The following is a 22,689-nucleotide window of genomic DNA, read 5'->3' as shown; positions in this document are numbered from 1 at the left end:
TACCTCATAGGCATGTGATAATAGTTCCCAAGTCTAAGTATTCATTTCCACATTGTTTTGGCTACCTCATAAAATATAAGTAGTCACATTGTTTTGGCTATCTCGGAGGCATGTGACATTAGATCTCAAATCTGAGTAGTCGTATCCAAGTTGTTTTGGTTATCTCGGAGGCACATAGCATTAGTTCCCAAATTCAAGTAGTTGCATCTAAGTTATTTTGGCTACTTGGAGGCACGTGCATTAGTTCCCAAATTTGAGTAGTAACATCCAATTTTTTTTTTTTGTCTATCTTGGAGGCACGTGGCATTAGTTCCAAAATCTGAGTAGGCGCATCCAAGTTGTTTTGGCTATCTCAGAGGCACGTGGCATTAGTTCCCAAATTTGAATAGTTACATCCAAGTTGTTTTGGCTATATCGGAGGTATGTAACATTAGTTCCCAAATCCGAGCTGTAGCATCTAAGTTGTTTTGGCTACCTTAGAAAATTTGAGCAGTCATTTCCAAGTTGTTTTGGCTATCTTGAAGGCACGTGGCATTAGTTCCCAAATCCAAGTAGTCACATCCAAGTTGTTTTGGCTATCTCAAAGGTACGTGGCATTAGCTCTCAAATCCTAGTAGTCGCACCAAAATTGTTTTGCTATCTTAAAGGCACGTGACATTAATTCCCAAATCTGAGTAGTCGCATCCAAGTTATTTTGGTTATTTTAGAAGTGTGTGACAATAGTTCCCAAATCTGATTAGTCACTTCCAAGTTGTTTCGACTGTCTCAGAGGCGTGTGCCATTAGTTCTCAAATCTAAGTAGTTGTTTTCAAATTTGTGATGATTTATCTACCATAGTAGTATGTGGCATAGTTCCCAAACTCGTGGTAGTGATCTTTCTATAAACTAAGACAATTTACACCTTACTCTATAAGTTTGTTGAGTTAACCTAGATTTTATGCGGCTTTATAAATTCATACATTTTTCTTTTGTTAGGTTTTTGTTATATAAGACCCGGCCCAAAATTCGCATCTCTTGTCTTTATGGATTTGTTACTATAGATGCTAAGAGATGGGGCTTCCTATTATCCTAAGTAACTAACCTATAAAAAAGGGCAGTTGTACACATCCTATTTTGTTTGGAGCTTATATAACAAAAATTGGGCCAAATTTTTATTCCATAAAATGAGAAAATGCAAGCAAAACTTTGAATACAGGGAAAATGAATTTTTACATTAAAACAAATAGAGAAGGCAAAATGAAATAAAAAGAAGTGGGTCAGCATCTTCAAATTCAAACTTGCAAAAGAAAATCTAACAATTAGACATGTGGGAAATGTGAAAATTTTGAAATAAATTTGATTGATCAAATTTGATGTTGATTGATCTAATTAGTATTAAACTGAATGAATCCCCATGCCTATAAATAGTGGATTTATGAGTGTAAGAAACAGACAGACATAGAATGAGACACATAAAGTAAAGAAAAGGAATTGCTCATTGAAAGAATAGGAAGAAAGTTTGAGAGTATTGTAAGAATTTGAGATTCAAAGACAAAGCTAGAGGCAGGCTAAAGGGCAGAAGCACTAAAGGCATGGTCAGTGGAAACTCAAAGTAGCAAACTTAAAGATTGGAGGAATAAAAAGACAAAGGTTGAATCCCTAAATCATGTGCAGTTTTGCTTTGTTTTCTGAAATAATTTAATTTGCAAAATTTTAAATTCAAAATTGAAAAGTATGGTGTACTCCCAATAGGGGGGGGTGAATTGGGTTTTTAAAATTTCTTTATAAACTCTTTAAGTATAACCCTTTTTCAGTTTAAGTTAATTGCAAACACACTTTCAAATCAACAACTGAATTCTTATCAACTTCTTTATTTATATTAACCAACAAAAGATGATGTTACTTATACAACTTTTAGTGCTCCAATGGATAACAATTTCATATCAGATTTTCCTTTTAATATATATCAAAGACAATATTAGTTTCAGAATTTTATCTTAAGAACTCTGCAATTTTGCTCTAACAGAATAGTTTATTACACAAGATTAAACTTAGTTATGATACTCAGCAATTTAGTATTTAAATCCAATACTTCTATACATAACCAAATTTCAGAATCAATTTTTCTTCTCAACAATAATAATAACTTCAATGAATAGTCCCAATAAACCAATTTGAAGTGTCTTGTAAAATAGATTAAGTAATCACATAAGATTTCTATCAGCTAAGTATTAAACAAAGATTGATCTCAATTTCCTTGTAATATAACTTCAATGAGATATTCAGATTCTTAAGATATGTCTCAGTTATATTTCAAGAACTTCAATATTCAAAATATTACCAATCAATTAATTCCTTGATTCAAATACCAATTAAGATTAGGATTTTGGTAAGCTCTTAATATTCAATCAACAACCAAACAAAATAGTTTTGCTGATATCAAATATGGATAAAAAAATTCAGCCACTCCCAATGTTTAGCAAGTGTTAAATAATCATACATGCAAGTTTTATGCTTGCAGTAAATTAAAGAGAGTAGGAAGAAGAGCTGAAGACCGTATTTTTTACAAGGTTCGGCCAACGACCTACGTCCTTACCCTAAGCAACCGCTATGAGGATTTTTCTTTCCAAATTTCTTACCATGCAAAGTTACACCCTCTCCTTATGAGGTGAAGACCTCTCACTAACAAGGATACCCCTTCTCGTTAGTCCAATGATTCAACAATTCTGAATCATCAAAAACAAATCTCTCTCTAACAAGAATACCCCTTCTCGTTAGCCAACGATTCTACAATACTGAATTGTCAAATAATAAAAGAAACAAGAAACAACTTGCGTACAAGTTAAACTCTCAACAAGAGCAGATTAGTACAATTTAAGAACAATATACTTCAATCAATAATCAATATAGAAAGATGAAGCTCAGATGATTGTTACTGGAATTCTAATTTAATTTTGAATTTCTCAGTAGAAAAAAAATTGGAAAAATCGTGGCTTTGTTAGCAATAGCATAGCAATGCTTTAGTAGAATTTCAGCAGTAGTATTCTAAATTTTCAATTCATATGTGCTTGCTAGTTGTAATTAATTCATGTGAATAACATGTATTTATAGAGTAATAAAGTAAATTTTCGTGTGACCCAAGTTACTTGGAGTATTTCTCAAGTTTTCTGAAAATTTGGGGGCCAAGCAATCAAATTTGGAAACTTTCCCTTGTTATAAATTTAAAATCACGAAGCTCAGTCGACTGAAATATCAGGGTTAATCACCTATACCTTTTAAGTACAGTGTATTTTCAAGCACAAAATTGGGATCAGTTGCCTGATCCTGAGAGGTCAATCACCTGATTATATTCTATCTATTTAATTTTCATTAGCATAAAATGTCAGTCGCCTGATGGTAAAGCATCAGTCGCTTGATCGTGCAAAACATATGCTTTTAAAAATTTTGTTTCCAAAACTCCTTTTAATTTTTATACTTGTCATATTGATTTGAGACTTTTGAAAATATTTTCTGAGATTTTCAAACATAGGTCTCTAAGTCAATCTTAATTCCTAAGAGCTTCATGCATCAATATTGAATTGTTTGAAATACTTACATGAGACTTCTTAAGTACTATGACTTTCAGATCACTAAGTCTTCATGTATTTGCTTTGCTCTCAATGTCTTCATGTATTTGCTTTGCTCTCAATATCTTCATGTATTTGTTTTGACATCCTTCATAACTCATTAACTTAAGTACATACTTCATCAAGTTCTTCTAGCTTTAAGTACAAACTTTCAATAGACTTTTCAAGCACTTGATCTTGATCTTTTATCAACACACTTGACTCCCGAAACTTCACTTAACCAAATATGTTAAATCCATTTGATTGGTTATCATAAAAATAAGATTCTAAACCTTGTGAGGCCAACAAGAATTTTGTAATTTGAATATGAGTAAAATTTTAATTCATATTGATCTAAAAGGAAAGGTTTAGGACAGATTCGGATATGAATGTCAGACCTGAATACTCATATCCAGATTAGGACCCACATACCCATACCCACATTCGAGTCTAATAACTCGAATTCAAGTGCCTCAAATCCAACCCAGCAGGTCAACTTAACTCGGGTCCAAGTCTATTGACCTTCAACTTTAACCCAATAGCCCAACCAGTTAGCCCATAAACCTAACATTTCATAACCCAAACCTATGCTCCTGGCCCAATAGCCAACTAACTAACCTAACCCAATCTTTAGCCCAAAATTCAATTAGCCTGTGGCCCAATTTTAAATCCAAACCCAAATGGTGTGACACCCCGAACCCGCGGATGGACCCCAGGTGTGAATTTAGTAACCTAACATGTCTTTTTATCAATTAAAACATACATGATGCTACACTGAATGAGGGTTCGACCCCGTGGGGTACACGTATACCCTATACACATTCACATACTCATACATACACATGTGGAAATATTCTTTCTAATATATACAACATACCACACCAGAGTCTATACATAACTAAAGTCTTCACTCCAAAATACAATACGTACCCCGGGTGTCTACAAAACCTAACAATGACAACCTGGTTACAAAATCCATACTTACACAAGTACCAAACGCAGCTAACCGACAACCACGCTCCCGTTATGCTAGGACGCTAGTGACAGCTACTCGAAGGACCTAAAAAACATTTGTATAATCAGGGTGAGACACCTCTTAGTAAGGAAGAGACCGGTTATATCAGTGTGTGACATACAAGTGTTATTTCGACATAAAACATAAAACAATACAGTTCTAGTATTTTCACAATCCAGTTCCAGTATATACGAAACAAAACATACGGTTAGTGTCATCACACTCTTCGGCCGAAACCAGCCGTATCACACGGAGCACCCGATAACTTGGCACTAGCCGAAGCCCCACAGTGATATCGCTTTTAATACGAGCACCCGATAACCTGGAATTAGCCAAAACCCCATAGAGATATTGTTGCTAATACGGTGTCAACTCACATCCATCGATGACCAACCAGAGCAAACAAGTAATATTTCACACCCTCGAATATAGAGTCGGACACTCTCGCTCACGATATTTAGCCAATACATGGCGTTTCACAAAACCTGGAAAAATTTTGGAACTCATGTTCCTATACCCCTTAGCTTATGGTAATTAGTCGTCACAACTGTTTTACAAAACCTGAAATATTTACATACAACAGTTCATTCCACACTTATTTGGTATACAAAAAATCATATCGTTTTCATTTCAAGAATACATTTTAATACAAATACAGGTACGGTCATCTCAATATCACAATTTTATACAACATACGATTTTCCAAAAAAATAGAGATAATACTCAAAACCCCCAAATTTCCCCAAAACAGTAACCCGAAAATCCTGTATTTTCACCCGATAGATTTTCCAAAATAAGTAGCCAAATCATACATTCAATTGTAAACTACATGTTTACCGATTCTGATTTCAAAAATAATTGATATAAACAGAATCCCCTTACCTTAACCCGAAACTCAGAACACAAGCTCGACGGCTCCAAAACAACAAACTGAGGCACCAAAACCTAAATAACGAAGAACAATACTTCCTTACAATAGTATTCTTTATAGATCTATTGAAACAAAAATGAAATTGGACCCTTATCTCGAATTTGGGTCAAAACCTGAAAATTCTCGAAATGAAGATTTGACCCACTATTCTCGAAGAGATTCTCCTCCTGATCCATGTAGCAACGCCGGATCGTTGATTCCGACAACAGACGATCTAAAATCCTAGAAAATGAGAGAGAGAGAGAGAGAGAGAGAGAGAGAGAGAGAGAGAGAGAGAGTTCGACTTCTAGAGAGAGAAAGTGTGTGTGTGTGTTTTAGTTTTCTTCTCAACTAAGCAAGCTAAAAGATATTTATAACTCGGTTGACCCAGCCAGACTAGTTGACGAGATGACATCCTCGTCGACGGGCTGCAGAAGGAAGTTCGTCGACACCAAGGTGGACTCGTTGATGAGCCTGAGATTTCAGGATTTCCTAAAATCCCTCAGTATCTCCTCATCGATAGGCCACTAAATCCTGTCGCCAAGTTGCACTAAAGACTTCGTCAACGAGAAAAAGAAGCCTCATCGGCGAGCCTTGCTTATTTTTATCTTTTTAATTTTCCTTCTCTTTTCTTGTTTATTTAATACACCTATCTCGAGTCGGGTTCTTACAAATGGCCTGGATCAATCTAAACTCACCTAATCCAATTCCATTAACCTAGCCCAACCATTTTGAAACTGGCCCAATTAGCTAAGTCCTTCAAACAAGAGCCCAATAAGCCCAAAATCCCTTTGGCTAAAAAGTCTAGCCCAAATCCTACACTCATTATGCTCACGACCTGATTGGACTAACCTAACCTAAGACCCCGCAGTTCTAACCTAGCTGGAATCCTAAACCCAACTTAACCCTAATCTAACATCAGTCAATTGTAACGAACCAAAGAATAATGGTATTTAAATAATAAAAAGAAAGGGAGAAATGGAAACAGGAACAGAAGGAGGCAGTCAACGAACACAGGGGTTTCGTCGACGAGGGTTCTTCAGGATCTCGTCGACGAAGTTCTATATCATCGACGACAAGATACTGAGAAAAGATTTTTCGAAGCCTGAAATTCGTCGACAAAGGTTGAGGTTCGTCAACTAACTTTCTACAAGACTCTTCGATGAGTTAACGAGGCTCGTCGACGAATCCCGCAGTATAAATAGGGTTAAACGTGTTTTTTTTAGTTCATTTTCTACGCAGAACCTCTCTCTCTCTTATCCTTCAGTTCCCTACCCTCTCAGGTAGATTTTCTGCCGGTTCGACGATCTGAAGCCACCACCACGCTCCTGGGAAAGTTATCTACAAGTTTTCTAGAGCAAATCATCAATGGGGCTGAGTTGGAAACCATCCCAAATCCAGGGTAAGGCTTTCTACTCAGTATTTGGTTATTTGACAATTGTAGAAAGCGTAGTACGTGTAGAAATACTAAACTTTATGTAAGGACTTGCTATTTAACTAGGTTTTTTTTTTTTATTTTTATACTATGACATTTATCATGCTCTGATACCATAATGGATTGAACCCAATTACCAACCTAAGCAGCGAAAAGCAGAAATCAAATAAACATAACCATATGTAATTATACACAATACTAGCTAAATTGTTTCCCAAAATATACATATACATATGTTCCCCAGAAATATCCTTAACTGGCTAGGGCTATACAAAATACTCACTCTAATATTAGGGCAATACTGAGGCCCCTCTATCTGCGAGCATGATTTGCTCGCCTACCTGGATCACCTGAAAAATGTTAAAGTAATTGGGATGAGCCAACGCTCGGTAAGACGAAATATGTTATTACTAGTGTGTGGCAGATGAGTTACAATATTATGAAAATTTGTTTCTATAAAATCATGTATAACTGGATCTATAAATACAGTACAAGTAATAGAAACAACCACCATTTCCATGTTGCTTAACATATTAGTATTTTAGGGTACTATTTAAAATACTTCTAATGTACATAAGTATATTCTCTGTCTCTGTAAATCTGTATATATATAATAAAAACTGAAAATTTCTCTGTGGATAACTGTGTGTCATGATTTAACCTCTTATGACAGGATTGTGCGGCCTGTAGGCGGGATCTACCTTGGCTGGCCGACCAGGGTAAACCACTATACTCCCTCAGTCAGATCGACCACTCCTCAACCCATATCTGATGGAGAGTCTGTCTACGTCTAGGCAAGATCAACCTACTACCACGTATTATCTAAATAGGTGGTTGCACTCTGAACTGAAATATTTGTAGCTACGGTATCGTGCTCTGTAACTGTATGGTCCAACAAGGTATGATACTATATAATACATCTCTATATACAACTATCTGATTTACCATGATTCTGAAATAACTGTATTAACCATGACACTGAAATAAACTGTAACTGTGTCAACTATATTTCTGAACTGAATTGTAATCTATTAGTCATGGTACTGAAAACTGTATAATCATGGTATTCTATAATTACTATAAAACATATCCACTGGCTGTATGTTCTATAAAACATACACTGAAATTACTGTAAAACATGTTTGGGTACTATATTTATATTCTCAAGCCTCACAATGATTTAATACATAATATTCATAATTAATAATATGTATAATGTCCTGCTGTGAATAATAAACTGGTAAAAATATACATTTCGTATTGGAAATCATTTTAGAACTACCTAACATAGCATATTTCCCTTACCTGATTCTTGCTAAAATCCCCTCCTAAGACGAGTCCTACACCCACAGGGTTCTCCACTCAACACCCTAAAAACCATAAATCCCAGAACAAAATATCAATATTTCTTTGCCTACATCATTTCTTACAACTGAATAAAAGACCTTACTCTGGATTTGGGATGAATTCCAACTTCATCCCACCGACGATCCGCTCTGGTAGACTTGCAGAAAACTTCGCCAGGAGCGTCGTGGTGGCCTCAGATAGTCGATTTGGCAACTAAAGGGGGCAAAATTGAAGGAAGAAGAGGGAGGAGCTGTAGGGGTAGAGAGAGAGAGGGTTTACAACAAATTTCTATGATTAAAAATCAATTTAGGGCTATTTATACTGTGGGATTCGTCGACGAACCACGTCACCTCGTCAACGAGTCCTTTAATAATTTCATCGACGAACTTCCTCCTTCGTCGATGAATTTTAGTCTGTCCCAAAAACCCCTCTCGGTATCTTCTCGTCGACGAATACGGGACCTCATCGACGAGGTCATGAAGAACCCTCGTCGACGAATCCCTGCATTCGTCAAGGAGGCCTGGGAATTTCTTGAAATTGTTCTTACCTCCAAAATGCGATGTCGTCGATGAATTTTACTGCCTCTTTTGGTTCCTATTTCCATTTTCTTCTCTATTTATTATTAAAATATTATTATTCTTCGGGTCACTACACTTTAGTTCTGGGAAATGTCGTTTTCAAGGTATTGAACAGGGAACCCTGCGAGTGTAGGAAAAATTTTCTTAGGGGCTTTTCAAGAATCAAGTAAGGGGATAAATTAAGTTAGTTATTTTATGAATATATATATATTATTACAACATCTGATTTCAGGGAATAAGAATATTTATATATGATTTATATTTGGGAAATACTGCTGAAAATGATGTTATGTTAAATATAAGAAAAATCTGTTCGTGTGACATGAGTAGAAATTATAATGAAAAACTGTTCCTAGGAATATGTTAATGATACGGATTATTATAATAGAAAATCGACGTACAAGCCAAGATTCTGATATATTTGCGGGCGTACGAGCTGAACTATGTGTATGATTTGCTGGCGTACGGGCCGAGCTATGTGTATGATTTGCCGGCGTATGGGCCGAATTATAGATATGTTTTGCCGGCGTATGGGTCGTCCTATGTATATGATTTGTCGGCGTACAGGTCGAGCTATATATATGATTTTTTAGCATACGGACTGTGCTGTGGATATGATTTGTTGGAGTACAGACTGAGCTATGATAAAATGTGAAATACCGGCGTACGAGCCGATGATTTTCATGATATACGTATATATGCAAAATGATATGATTGATTTGATAATTAATGATATGAAATATCCATGTATCACAGTTTTAGTATATGTTATACGATATCAAAACCTGGTTAGCTTGGTCTAGGCTAGCACTTGCATGGTACCGTTGCTATGTGTCCATGGTCATCATGATCTTGATATTTGTGTTAACGCTGCTGTACAGAGTGGTGTGAGATTTGATGGTCGATGTGGTTTTTAAGAAGTATGTGAGCGCCCCTGGTGTACTAACCAGGTCTGGCAGACCCATCAGACTTACAGACTGTACTTTTGATTTGGCAGTGGTCCACCAACCATTGTCAGGTCCCGCCTTCGGGCCACACAACCCAATCATGTGGGGGTAATACATGACAACAGTCAGCTAACCTACCAGGATTGTTTTCGTATTATTATTTATATGATATGAATTATGCTATGGAAACCATTATGTTCTGCCATGTTTGATTATACATGTTTTTCCCAAAAATGATGTATATACAATTTTACTGGTTATGTTTATGATTATATGTATATCACAGAAATGCTTATGTTGTCAGACACTAGTGTTAGTTTATTTCCCTTATTGAGAGGTGTCTCACCCCAAAATTTTATAAACATTTCAGGAGCCCCTGATAGGAGAGTGGGTAAAGCTCCGCTGTTATAGTTCTATTGAACTACCCTTCCAGAAGGGTAAGTGTTTTGATAGGGTCGGATGTATTTTGTGGGATGGCTCTAGATATCTTTTGAGTTGTGTACTGTGTGTATATATAAATACAGTGGTTGTAGTAACTCTGGTATTATGATGGATGATTCTGTATTTATGATATTAAGATTACATGTTTCCTGTTGCTTAAACTTCCGTTATATGTTCTAATATATCCTTGGTACCCACGGGTCTAGGTAGACTATAATCTGTTGAGTTTTGTGATATTGATTTTATTATATTATTGAAAAAAATATGTGAAAATTAAGCAGATCGTCACATCAATACCTAGGTCAACTAAGCCTCCCAGTTTGGACTCCAGGAAAATCCATAATAGCTAGCCAATTCTCAAAACAAGTCTTAGGAAGAATGTAAAAAAAAAAACAGAAAGCAAAAGAAACTTATCTGATGGAGTTCATAAGTTGGTCTTCATAGATCAACTTGCAAAAAATAATAAATAAATAAAAACAAGAGATCAAAACAACAAAGCAAAGTTTTAAAAAAATTAAAGAGATCGGAGAAATAAAGAGAAATGAACGGAGAAAGAGATAGAGAGAGTGAAAGAATGAAGCAGAAAGTGAAAGAGAAAATTAGTGAGAGAAAGAAAGAGATTAGAAAGAGAGAATCTATGAAATAAAGAAAGACAACGAAGGAGAGAGAACAGAAAGATTGAAGAAAAAGAGGAAATATGGAGAGAAGCTAGAGATCCGAGAGAGAGAGAGAGAGAGAGAGAGAGAGAGAGAGAGATTATCTAATAAGATCCCTTCATTTGGAATTCTTATTAAACATTCATAAACCGCACCATATTTTATATTTTATTTTAAATTTTTAATATTAATTTATTTTTAAGGAGTTAATTAAAGATCATTATATTCAAATTAGAGATAATTCATTATTTTAGGTACCGTTTGTAAAACGGGTGTGTAGGGGTTGCTAGTACCTTTCCCTTGTATAAATGAACTAGTGATCCTAACTCTAGTAAATACAGACCAAGACTATTGGTTCCTTAGCGTAGGATTAGTGTAGAGACTAATTAACGAGTAGTAATTAGATAACTAAATGTACCGACGTAAATAACAAATTAGTGGCGACTCCATCAAACTTTATATTACTATTATTCTTTACCATTCCAGACTCTTCTCCAGGATGTTACGACATATATATTCCATGAATTTACTTATTTAAAGAATATTTAGTTTGACTTTTCAAAAAATAAGATCATTTGTATCAAAAATATGATTTACACAATCCATACTTTTATATATAGTAAACAAATTAATTTTTTTTAGGAATGTTGATTTTATAAATATTTACTTTTAAAAATACAAATAATACTTTTGTGTATAAATTGATTTACAATTACATTTTTTTTTTTTAAGTTTTTAGCCTTTCTTAAAAGATAATAATGTTTTTGTACACCAAAAATGATTCCACCGTTCCTAATTTTATATATAGCACATGTATATTTGTATTTTAGATTTGACATAATGTTCTCACACATGTGGCGTGAGGATGCCTCAATTATGTTCGAAGGAGTAGAGCACTAGCTTAGCCAAAAAAAAAAAAAAAGTAGAGCATTAGATACCACATAGCCAATTTAAAGGGATCCAACATTGGCTCATACCCACCCAAGAGATGCCACAGTGTTAAAATATATTAGAAGAAAAAGGCTATGACATAAAGGGACGTACTTTTCTCAAATCATTAATGTGTATATAATATTTTGAACTTTGGATTGATACCAATTCAACCAATTTACTTAAAAAAACCTATTAACCACTAAAGTCTTTCTTGAACTCTTACTTTAAAATCCTATTATAATACTATTTATAGCATCCAAGCACAAGTCTTTCACCACTTTTTTATTTTAGAATTCAACTTTAATGCCGACAAATATCAACTCTTATTATAGTATCATTCATATAAACAATGTAATAATTGTTAGGACGAAGAAGTCTATGGGTGGGCTTGTATCACATGGGTGAACACCAACTTGACCAAAAAGTTTAAACCTATTTGGTCATTTGAAAGCCCAATTCCTTAACAGTTGCTCAAGTGGGTCTTTCCACTGACGCCTTACGTGCCTCAGATTGCATTCACTTATCGACTTTTTACGATATCGCTGACTTAGAGTTATGAATCGTCGGTTCTGATACCACTTGTTAGGATCAAAGGAGCTTATGGGTGGACTTGACACACATGGGTGAACACTAATTTAATCCAAAAGCTTAAATCTATTGGGTTTTGGTCCCAACCATATATATAAGCACTGATCATCTACTCTAATTTTCCAATGTAGGACAAACTCACAAGTGACCCACCATGGGTAAGCTTGATACACATGAGTGAACACCAATTTGACCAAAAAGTTTAAGCCTATTGGGTCATTTGTAAGTCCAATTCCCCAACAGTTGCTCAAGTGGGCCTTACCAATGATGCCTTACGTACCTCGGATTGCATTCACATCTTGATTTTTTACGATGTCGCTGACTTAGAGTTACTAACCGTCGGCTCTAATACCACTTGTTATGATCAGAAGAGTCTATGGGTGGGTTTGATACACATAGGTGAACACCAATTTAATCCAAAAGTTTAAATCAATTGGGTTTTGGACCCACCCATGTATATAAGCACTCATCATCCATTCTAATTTTTCAATGTGGGACAAGCTCACAAGTGACCCAACCATGGGTGGACTTGATACACATGAGTGAACACCAACTTGACCAAAAAGTTTAAGTCTATTGGGTCATTTGTAAGCCCAATTCCCCAACAGTTGCTCAAGTGGGCCTTACTACTGACGCCTTACGTGTCTCGGATTGCATTCACGTCTCGACTTTTTACGATGTCGCTGACTCAGAGTTATGAACCGTCGGCTCTGATACCACTTGTTAGGATCAAAGGAGCCTATGGGTGGGTTTGATAGACATGGGTGAACACCAATTTAATCCAAAAGTTTAAATCTATTGGGTTTTGGACCCAACCATGTATATAAGTACTCATCATCCAGTCTAATTTTTCAATGTGGGATAAGGTGAAATTCTCAACAATAATGTGTTTATTTTTTTTTTTATTCAGTGTCGATTTTGGGTGGTGTGCATCGGGCAAGGCTGCAAATTCCCCCCCCCCCCTCCACTTTATTTCCTGCTTCCCTCTTGCCTTCACACACTATTCATCTTCATGGCATCCACCAAAGCATTTTCTTTCAAAATAGAAGCCACAAAATGTCTCATTTCACCATGAGTTGCAGCAAGAATGGCCCACCAGAGAATATGTTCGTATGAAGTCTTGAAGTTTAGAGTCTGTCCAAGTCAAGAAGATCGATTTTTACTCCTTCTTCTTCTCCTCTCTCTCTATAAGACGAATTAGTAAAATTTTTTAGTCAAAACATTCTTTGATTGATTTGGGAAAAGAGCTTCCAGACACCTGAATCTGGTTCAGCTGGTTCATTCCATTTGTGTTTGTTTTTTTTTTTTTTTTTTTTCTGAGTTTTACCGGATTGACTATTATAGAGATTTGATAATCGTACTAAATAGGAAATGGGTTCGTAATTCAACTAGTGGGTCCAATCCAATCTTCAAAACACTAGTATATATAAAACTTGCCTATAAATAAATATAGAGAGAAAGAGAGAGGATGCAGAGCAGTCCACAAACTCTCTCTCTTTCTCTCTCTCTCTCTCTCTCTCTCTCTCTATATATATATATATATATATATAATTAAAAATAAAATATGCACATATAATAATTTAATAAAGGGGGCATAGATGGAGATAGAAGGATCTCGGATTTATGCCTTGACGAGTTAGTATGAACCTACCACTAATTGATTCTCCGACCGTATGCATAAAAATATTTTTTTATGGAATTAAATAAAGAAGAGTGAGGAGGACCTATGGTCAAAAGGGATCCATCGCTACGACCTAACCAAAAGATATTCAGAGCTGGAATAAGCATGTGATTAATTAATTGATTGTCTAAAGCGTTTGATGTGATTTTAGAGAATTTAATGAATGCGCGAAATATAGCACTAGCTAGCTAGCCAGCCTGCTGCATATGCTTTGTCCCCAATAATTCAAGAGTAGATGATCGAACAACTGCAATATATAGATGGATAGATAGATATGTGTATGCCTCGGGAAATTTCTAGCTAGCGCATGCATGCATTCATGCAGCAGCTGTACGTTTGCACTGAGATCGATATATAATTTGTCAAACAGATTGAGAGCTTGCTAGCTAGATCGATTAGGGAAAGAGAGAGATTTGAGATAGAGAGCTGATTAATTAGATTAAGTATTATATATATATATAAATATATGCATATATATATGGTTGATGAGATGAAGAAGGGTGGATGTGAGGCAAGGAACCCAGTTATTGCAATGGTAGCCATTGATTTTGGTCTGGCACTGGTGAATGTACTTCTGAAGAAAGTCCTTGATGAAGGAATGAACCATTTGGTCCTCATCACTTACCGCCTCACCATTTCTTCCATTCTCCTTGCTCCAATTGGCTACTTTTGGGAAAGGTACGTACCTACACTTACATGTCTTTATTTTCATGATGCATATACAATTATATATATATATATACACACACACACACAAAATATTTGCATAAGGAAGTTTATATGGGCACTTAATATACATACCCATATTAGTTTTTTCAATGAGACAAACTTTTAAGAGGAATTTTCAATAATTTTTACCTACACATGTGAGTTCCAACCACTCTTTGTTGAAAATGGAGTACGAGAGTCTAGAGAGTATCGCTTCTCATCCATGTGTCTACCTCCAAAGGAACATATATATATATATATATATGAACACTCAAGCCCTCCAAACCAATCATATTTTCTACGTCCTAACCCTATTTGGATCCATCTACCAAGTCGGGCTTACCTAGGATACAGACAGACCTGCTATTTGCTATGGTGAGGGCGGCATAGGTTGACAACCTTGTCGTGGATGACAATTGATGATAAGACTTTATGGATGTTAGCCTCCCCTATCTCTAGTTAGTTGCGGCTGATTATCTGTATGACATCGATTCGATGGTTAGAGAGGTTAGTTCAAGGCCCCGATAATCATCACCGGGCATCTGACACCAGAGCACACATGCATCTATCAGGTCCTAGATGACTCGGTTCTCCAATTGTTAGCATCGTCCCGAATATACCACTAGTTAGCACTAGGAGATATAAGGACATGCTTGATAGATATATATATATATATATATATATATATATATATTTATATATATATATATATGGTCTTCTAAATTAATGAGTCATCTCTGTCGGCCCATGTTTAATTATTGAAACAAGTTAAGCCGAATTACATGCAGGAATAGCAGGCCAAAGCTCACACTTCGAATTTTATGTTTCTTGTTCTTCAGTGCAATTATCGGGTCAGTAATTATATATAATATTAATAAATTATTCAGTTATGATCATAAATACGTTAATTCATTCACCCCTGACTAATTAATAAACTTTTGGATTAATTTAGTAGTTTACCATATGCTAGGGCATCCCTGACGCAGTACTTCTTCCTGATTGGAATACAATACACATCTGCTACGTTCTCATGTGCGTTCATCAACATGGTACCTGTGTTTACATTTTTAATGGCATTACCCTTCAGGTATATGCATATATATCTGTGCTCATATACTAATTAACATGAGCATGCATGTACTTACTACAATTATTTCAAATTTAATTAATAATTGCGTGCAGGTTAGAGAGGGTGGACATGAGAGGGAAGAGTGGGAGAGCAAAAGTGGTAGGCACTGTGGTGTGTGTAGGGGGTGCCATGCTATTGACTCTTTACAAAGGAATGCCTTTGGTTAAGGGTAACAGTACCAATTCAGCAATACTACACCACGAAAAGTTACATTACTATTTAGGAGCGACCAGTACTAATTTGCATACTACTACTACTATTCATCATCATCGAATGTCGATGTCCAATATGCACATAATGGATGAGGGAGCGCCTACAACAAGCAGGCAGAGTCTTAAAAACAACAACAAAAGCGAGAGATGGATGATTGGAACGGTAGCTTTGATCGCGGGAACCCTCTTGTGGTCTTCTTGGTTTCTTGTTCAATCAAACATTGGCCATACATTCCCTTGCCAATATTCCAGCACTGCGTTCATGTCCTTTTTTGGTGCCCTTCAGTCTGCTGTCTTAACTTTCTCCATCCATGGCTCAAACCTTTCCTTGTGGGCTCTTAAGAGCAAATTACAAATCGTCACTGTCTTGTATGCAGTAAGTACTAGTGATGTTTGAGTATTTCAGTTTAATTAATTAATATAGCTAAATATAATTATCCTCTACGGCTGACTCTAGTGGTAAACTCAAGACTCTATTAGTTAAAAATGTTAGAGTTTGAATCTTAAGAATTTCGACTTTCCATTTGACATATACCTTAATATTTAAGTAAAAAAAAATAAAAGAATAAATCCATTATTTCAGTGGATTAGTCAAGCATCTTTCGTTTTCAAAATATATATATATATATATATATATATATATATATATATATGCTACTAGATATAATTATATCTTGCTTCTATTAATATATATATATACATATATTTCATATGCAGGGGTCAATTGGATCAGGGTTGTGCTACGTCGGAATATCGTGGTGCGTCAAGAAAAGGGGTCCTGTCTTTACTGCAGCATTTAGTCCGCTGGTTCAAATAATGGCAGCCATGTTCGACATCCCCTTCTTGCATGAGCAGCTCAATCTTGGCAGGTATGTACACAAATATTAGCCTCAAGAGAAAGACTAGCTTGTAAGGGTGGTCTCTTCATGAGAGTTTGAAAATGAAATTCTTCCATTACTAAGATGTTTGAATTCATTAAAGTGATCTAAGACCTATATCATTGAGACACACACTAAGTAATACCTCTTTGGGTCTAAGTGCTAGATTGACATCTTATGATGGAATGGTTCTTAATCTTACCTTCCTTACAAGTCTATCTCTCTCTCTTGGAGTCGATTCTACTTGTATACTTACATTAATTAATTCATCAATTCTCATGTAGTAGTTAATTGATCATCAAATACTAACTTAATTCAATTATATATGAAATTGGTGACCAATCCGGTTGATATGGACCGGCGGCCAGCTTGTTGGGATCTCTCATTGTGATTGTCGGTTTGTCCATTCTTTTGTGGGGAAAGTACAAAGAGGCACAAAATAATTGTACAGGGGCCAAAGGCGCCCAAGGGACAGATCAAGAAGCGGCCAAGCTGGACCAAGATCCACAGTTACAACTTATTTGATTTGATGATTATCAATCAATTTCTAGCTACCAACCAATTGATCGATTTTTACATTAGTAGGTGTATGTTTTCCTGATTAATTGATGAAGGTATTATGTAAATATATATATATATATATATATATATATATATATATATAAAATACCTATGTGCACTATTTAATTGGATTTTCGCAATGAAGAGTGAAGAGTACTGGAGGATTGACCATAAATTAATTAATTTCAACTTTGATTAATTACACATGGATGTTGTTGAGTGTTTGAGCGTGTGTATGTGGGTATGAGATCGGTGATATTATAATTGTGTATGTTTTATGTATTAACGTCGTTAATATACCAGTACTGCATTTTTAGTGAATATGTGTTTAGGAAATTAGTATTCAATGACATGGGTTCGTGATAACACTAGCCACACCCATGCTATATATATGACTCATGTGTTTAATGTGTGTGTGTGTGTGTGTGTGTATGAGAATAGTTAGTTAGCTAGATGAAAAAAAAAAAAAGGAAAGAAAATTAAGAGATGTACATGTATCCATGTTAGCTCAATTGGACTCCCTCCCTCCCTTTTTATTTTTCAATTTTATTTGGACAATTGCTTTCATTTGAACCTCTACACTCTTAATTTATTTCATAGACATTTGAATCTTTAATTTCAATTAAAATTTGTCCTTCATTCATCATACTTGGATTTGATTGTGCTTAATTATGTGTACTAATTGTTAAATCTTATGCTAAAGGGCAAAAATAAAATAAAAAATAAAAAATAAACTCAGAGATCATAGTTGATCTTTAAATGCCTTGCATTCATTTCCTATGTAGTATTGAAACACTAAGCTAACGTTGAGGATGTAGAGTTCAGCTTTTCGCGAGTAATCTTAATCTTACTTCTTAAAACATCACAACTTATTAGTTACTCTTTACAATAACTGGTCACATATTTGAAAATATTAACTTCGAAGAAATTCTTGTTTAGATTGAATTGATGTGTTATTGCAGAACAACTAGCATCTTAAGCAAGGATCTCCAAATAGGTTTTATGCTTCTTAAGAACCTAATAGAGGATTAATATCAAGAATTTAGCAGTTTACTTGTTAATAATTAGTGTTAGCATTGGTGTGATCCCAAAAGGGGGAGTGAATTGGACATTTAAAACATTTTTCGCTAATTTAAACATTCACACCGATTCACCACATGTCATATCCCATACAACACAAAAACATGTATGTAAAATGATAAAGTACTGTGTGCCAACATACATGTGCAACATATCTCATTTAAATAAATGTATGCATGCAAATAATTATAACTGTAAATGGACAAGCATACACATATGGAAATTACAGTGCAGAAAGTCAATGAGATAGGGAGAGAGGAACACACGACATTTGTTATCGAGGTTTGGTCAAACCAGTCTACATCCCCGCCTTGGGCATACCCCCCAAGGATTACACTATCTGTAACGAGCCGAAAAATTTTAAATATTTAAAATAATAAGAAGGATAATAAGGAAAAAAGGAAAAAAGAAGAAAGGGGAAAAATAAATTTTAAGGGGTAATTAGCAAGCGCTCATCGACGAGCTGGATTTTCTCGTCGATGAGGAAACTACAGAGCCTCGTCATCGAGTATGCATGTCTTGTCGATGAGGGTTTACTGTTCTCACCTTTTGAATTTCGTTGACAAGATCACAGTATCGTCAACGAGTGGTGTTCTCGGGCTCATCGACGAGTCCTGATGTCTCGTCGACGAGACCACGTGGCAAGTTGCCTATAAATAGGTAAAAATCATATTTTCGGCAGAGAATTTCATTTCTTCTCCTGTTTCTCTCTCTACCCACAGCTCCTCTGCCTTCTCTCTTCGATTCCGAGCTAAATTTAGATCGGTTCGACGATTGGAAGCTACCACGAGACTCGTGGGAAGATTCTCAGCAATATAGGCTAAGCGGATTTTCGATTTGAGAAGTTTGGGAAACATCCCAAAACCAGGGTAAGTGAGATAATTTAAGATTTTATTATTATTTTGAGATATTTGAAGACTAGGAAGTATTATAAGGGTATTTTTTTTAGATTTGAGGAATTTAAAATTTTGGAATACAGGGTCTCGTTTTGTTTGGATTTTAGGCAAGAATTCCGAGAAGCATGTAAGGGGAAATATTTTATAATAGTTTTTTAATAATTTTAAAACGACTAATTTTGGGTATAATTTCTACATATTCAGGTATAATTTTCTGAACCATGTTGGTATTGAAAATACTGTTTTTTTTAAATATATATTATATTGGGAAAGATCGTGTGGTTGAAACCAACTTTGTAAATTAAATGATTGTGAGCATTGTGGATGGATAAATCATTGAGACTATGAATATTGTTGGGCTGTGATTGCTACCTGGTTAAATATACTAGTTCATTGCGAATACTGATGTTGTGTATACTGTGGTAGAACTGTAGATGTGTTGAATGACTGGTTTGTTGTTGACTTGTGTTGTTGTTAATGTAAATTATGATATAGCGTTGGCAGTGGTATGAGGAGGTCATTATATTGTACCTAGTATAACCTTCATATAACGTTGGCAGTGGTATGAGGAGGTCGTTATATGGGCGTTTATATTGGGAGGTAAACATTGGCAGTAGTATGAAGAGATTGTTTACCTATTTACCAGGAACGGGATGTCTGTTTTGTAACCTGTGTGGTTTGATTAGTCTTATGTGGACTAGTCCTATGTGGACATGTATGCTATGTGATTGGTTTGTCTCGTGTGGACCATGTAATCTATGTGATTGGTTAGTCTTGTGTGGACCATCCCTATGTGGACATGTATGTTGTAATTGACAGTCCTGTGTGGACCAGTCCTGTGTGGACGTGTATGTTGTGTGTGTTAGAGTCCTATGTGAACAATTACATTTTGTGTGGACATAGACCTTACGTGGGTATGATTGAAGACTGTATGAATTATCCTATATGGAACTTTGTGAAATGTTTGGCAATGGTTGTGAGTAACTTTAATTAAGTATTTCTGGTAAAGTAGTTTACTTCACCCGAGGGCTTGCTGAGAAAAGTGAGTACTCTAATAGTTATTTGTGGATACCACATATGAGCACGCCGTGAAGTTTGTCTCTAACCGTCCAATACAATTACTATACTTTCTGATTTCTAATTCACAACAAACAATGGACACGACTAAAAGACATTGCAATATAAAATGTGAATCTTCATATTAAATGAAGAGGAAAGCAATTTTAGCCTAACGCAACAAAAATTTTAAAAGAATGCAAGAAAGATGGAACAAAATATTAGTTTGCTATGAGATTTTATGTCACCTCGGGCCCTACTTGGCGGGTTCAAGGCGTGACAAAGTAAAAATGATTTCAATAATTATGGATTAATTTATAAATGATAATTATATTTTGTACACAAATCTCATGATAGTCACACACTGATATTAATCTATTCCGTCTTATTGAAATGTGTCTCACCCGTTATATAATTCATCTTTTTTAAAACTAAATATGTTACTTTTTATTCGATTATAATAATCATTATTTCATTATATCATCAATGCCAGTGTATAAACTATAAAAGAAATTAATGTACATAAACTCATCAAGGGCAAAATGAAAGAGGCTTTGATACTAATTAATAAATTATATTAACATTAATAAGTGATTTTTCTCAAATCATTGGCAAGTGTATGAATATGAAAGAATTAACATGACTTGTATTTTATAAAATGTATTTAAAAGTGAAAATAATAATACTGTTATAAAGCTAACTGGTTAAATGAAATGAATTTGGAAACATTGTGCATGTAAAGCAACAACACCTTAAGATTATAGTAAATTTAAAAAAAAAAATGTAGTTTCTTCTTGAAACATTTAACAATCCAAAATCAGAAATAAATAGATTAAGTTGTCTTTTAATTAATGCCTATCTACTTAAGTTAAACTTTCCTTAAATCATCCAAAATCGAATGATTTTACTAGTCATGTAGTTAAACGGCTAATTAACATAGTAATTTTTCCCTAAAATTACTATTATTATTATTATTATTATTATTATTAACAGCGGCAACAATATTACATAACTATACGATGTCCCCATATTTAACTCATCATCATCACCCTTATAATCTCATCTTTGCTTTCCCTTAATCAGTAACTAAGAATGTAAATAATTATAAAAAAAATTCTCAATAAAAATGAGTATATTCTTATTTTTTGTCCAATATTTTTCTATTTCAACATAAAATTGCTTGGCAATAATTATAATCTCATTTTTTGTCTTATTCTTTTTTAATTATTGTTAATGCAAAACTAAAAATGTGAGTGAACTACAAATAAACCAAACTATTCACGAGCTACTCAGTACTCAACTCGATAATAGCACATTTGAGCTCATTCATTAAGATGAATAAGTAAAAGTTGAGCTTACATTTTAAGCTTTAAAGTTAAATAAACTCAACTTGGATTGGATAATACTCAACTCATTAAACTCACTAGTTAGCTCGTTAAAAAATTCAAATAATAGACTTGTTTAATAATCTTATTAGTTAAATAATGAGTTCATGAACTTTTAGTATATAGGATAAAAAAAAAATAGAATTGCCTATTCACTTGTTAGGAAACTCATTAATTTATATATTTAATTTAGAATTCATTTTAACTTTATATATATATACACGTTTTTGAAAAATATTTCTCTTAGTCATTACTAATCGCATATTTTATTTATGTTTAAAAAAATTTTAAGAACATAAGATAGTAAAACACAAATTAAAAAATTAAGTTTGTGCTTTAAATGAACTAAATCATTTGTTTATTTAAATCAATGAGCAAATTTTTTTAAAATTTGAAAGTCTATTAATGTATAGCAAAATTTTATTAAGATTAGTCTTTTCTTGTTTGGGCTCATTTCAAGCTATTATTAAATGAGCCAACGATAACAAAGTTGAACTCAACTTGTTTAATTAACGAGTCCAACTCGAGCTCAATTTTCATGAATCATTTATTAAATAAGCCAAGCTTATCCGTTCGCCTCTACTTTAGCCCTATGACTAGTTTTATGGACTCAAATCAATAATCATTTAAATAATATTTTTTAATACATTTGAGAAATAAAATGTAATA

General features: G+C 34.5%; 1 protein-coding gene across 1 annotated transcript; it reads left to right on the top strand.

The window, feature by feature from the left end:
- The first annotated feature begins 14,605 nt into the window (after positions 1 to 14,605).
- Positions 14,606 to 17,567, top strand: LOC131163534 (WAT1-related protein At3g30340-like). Its single transcript, XM_058120128.1, has 7 exons — positions 14,606 to 14,793; positions 15,612 to 15,674; positions 15,794 to 15,910; positions 16,006 to 16,158; positions 16,279 to 16,540; positions 16,882 to 17,033; positions 17,411 to 17,567. The coding sequence occupies exons 1-7, from the start codon at positions 14,606 to 14,608 to the stop codon at positions 17,565 to 17,567; spliced, it is 1,092 nt and encodes a 363-aa protein (XP_057976111.1).
- Positions 17,568 to 22,689: the final 5,122 nt, after the last annotated feature.

The sequence above is a fragment of the Malania oleifera genome, chromosome 9 (assembly GCF_029873635.1).
Source record: "Malania oleifera isolate guangnan ecotype guangnan chromosome 9, ASM2987363v1, whole genome shotgun sequence".
NCBI classification, from domain to species: Eukaryota; Viridiplantae; Streptophyta; class Magnoliopsida; order Santalales; family Ximeniaceae; genus Malania; species Malania oleifera.
Note: the sequence above shows the minus strand (reverse complement) of the source record. Positions and strands in the feature narration are given on the sequence as shown.

Bases quoted from the DNA above. Each gene is read 5' to 3' on its own strand.
- LOC131163534 (XM_058120128.1), top strand. From the start codon at position 14,606: ATGAAGAAGGGTGGATGTGAGGCAAGGAACCCAGTTATTGCAATGGTA. The intron at 14,794-15,611 runs GTACGTACCTAC...AATTACATGCAG, and splicing joins ATTGGCTACTTTTGGGAAAG to GAATAGCAGGCCAAAGCTCA. The intron at 15,675-15,793 runs GTCAGTAATTAT...ACCATATGCTAG, and splicing joins TTCTTCAGTGCAATTATCGG to GGCATCCCTGACGCAGTACT.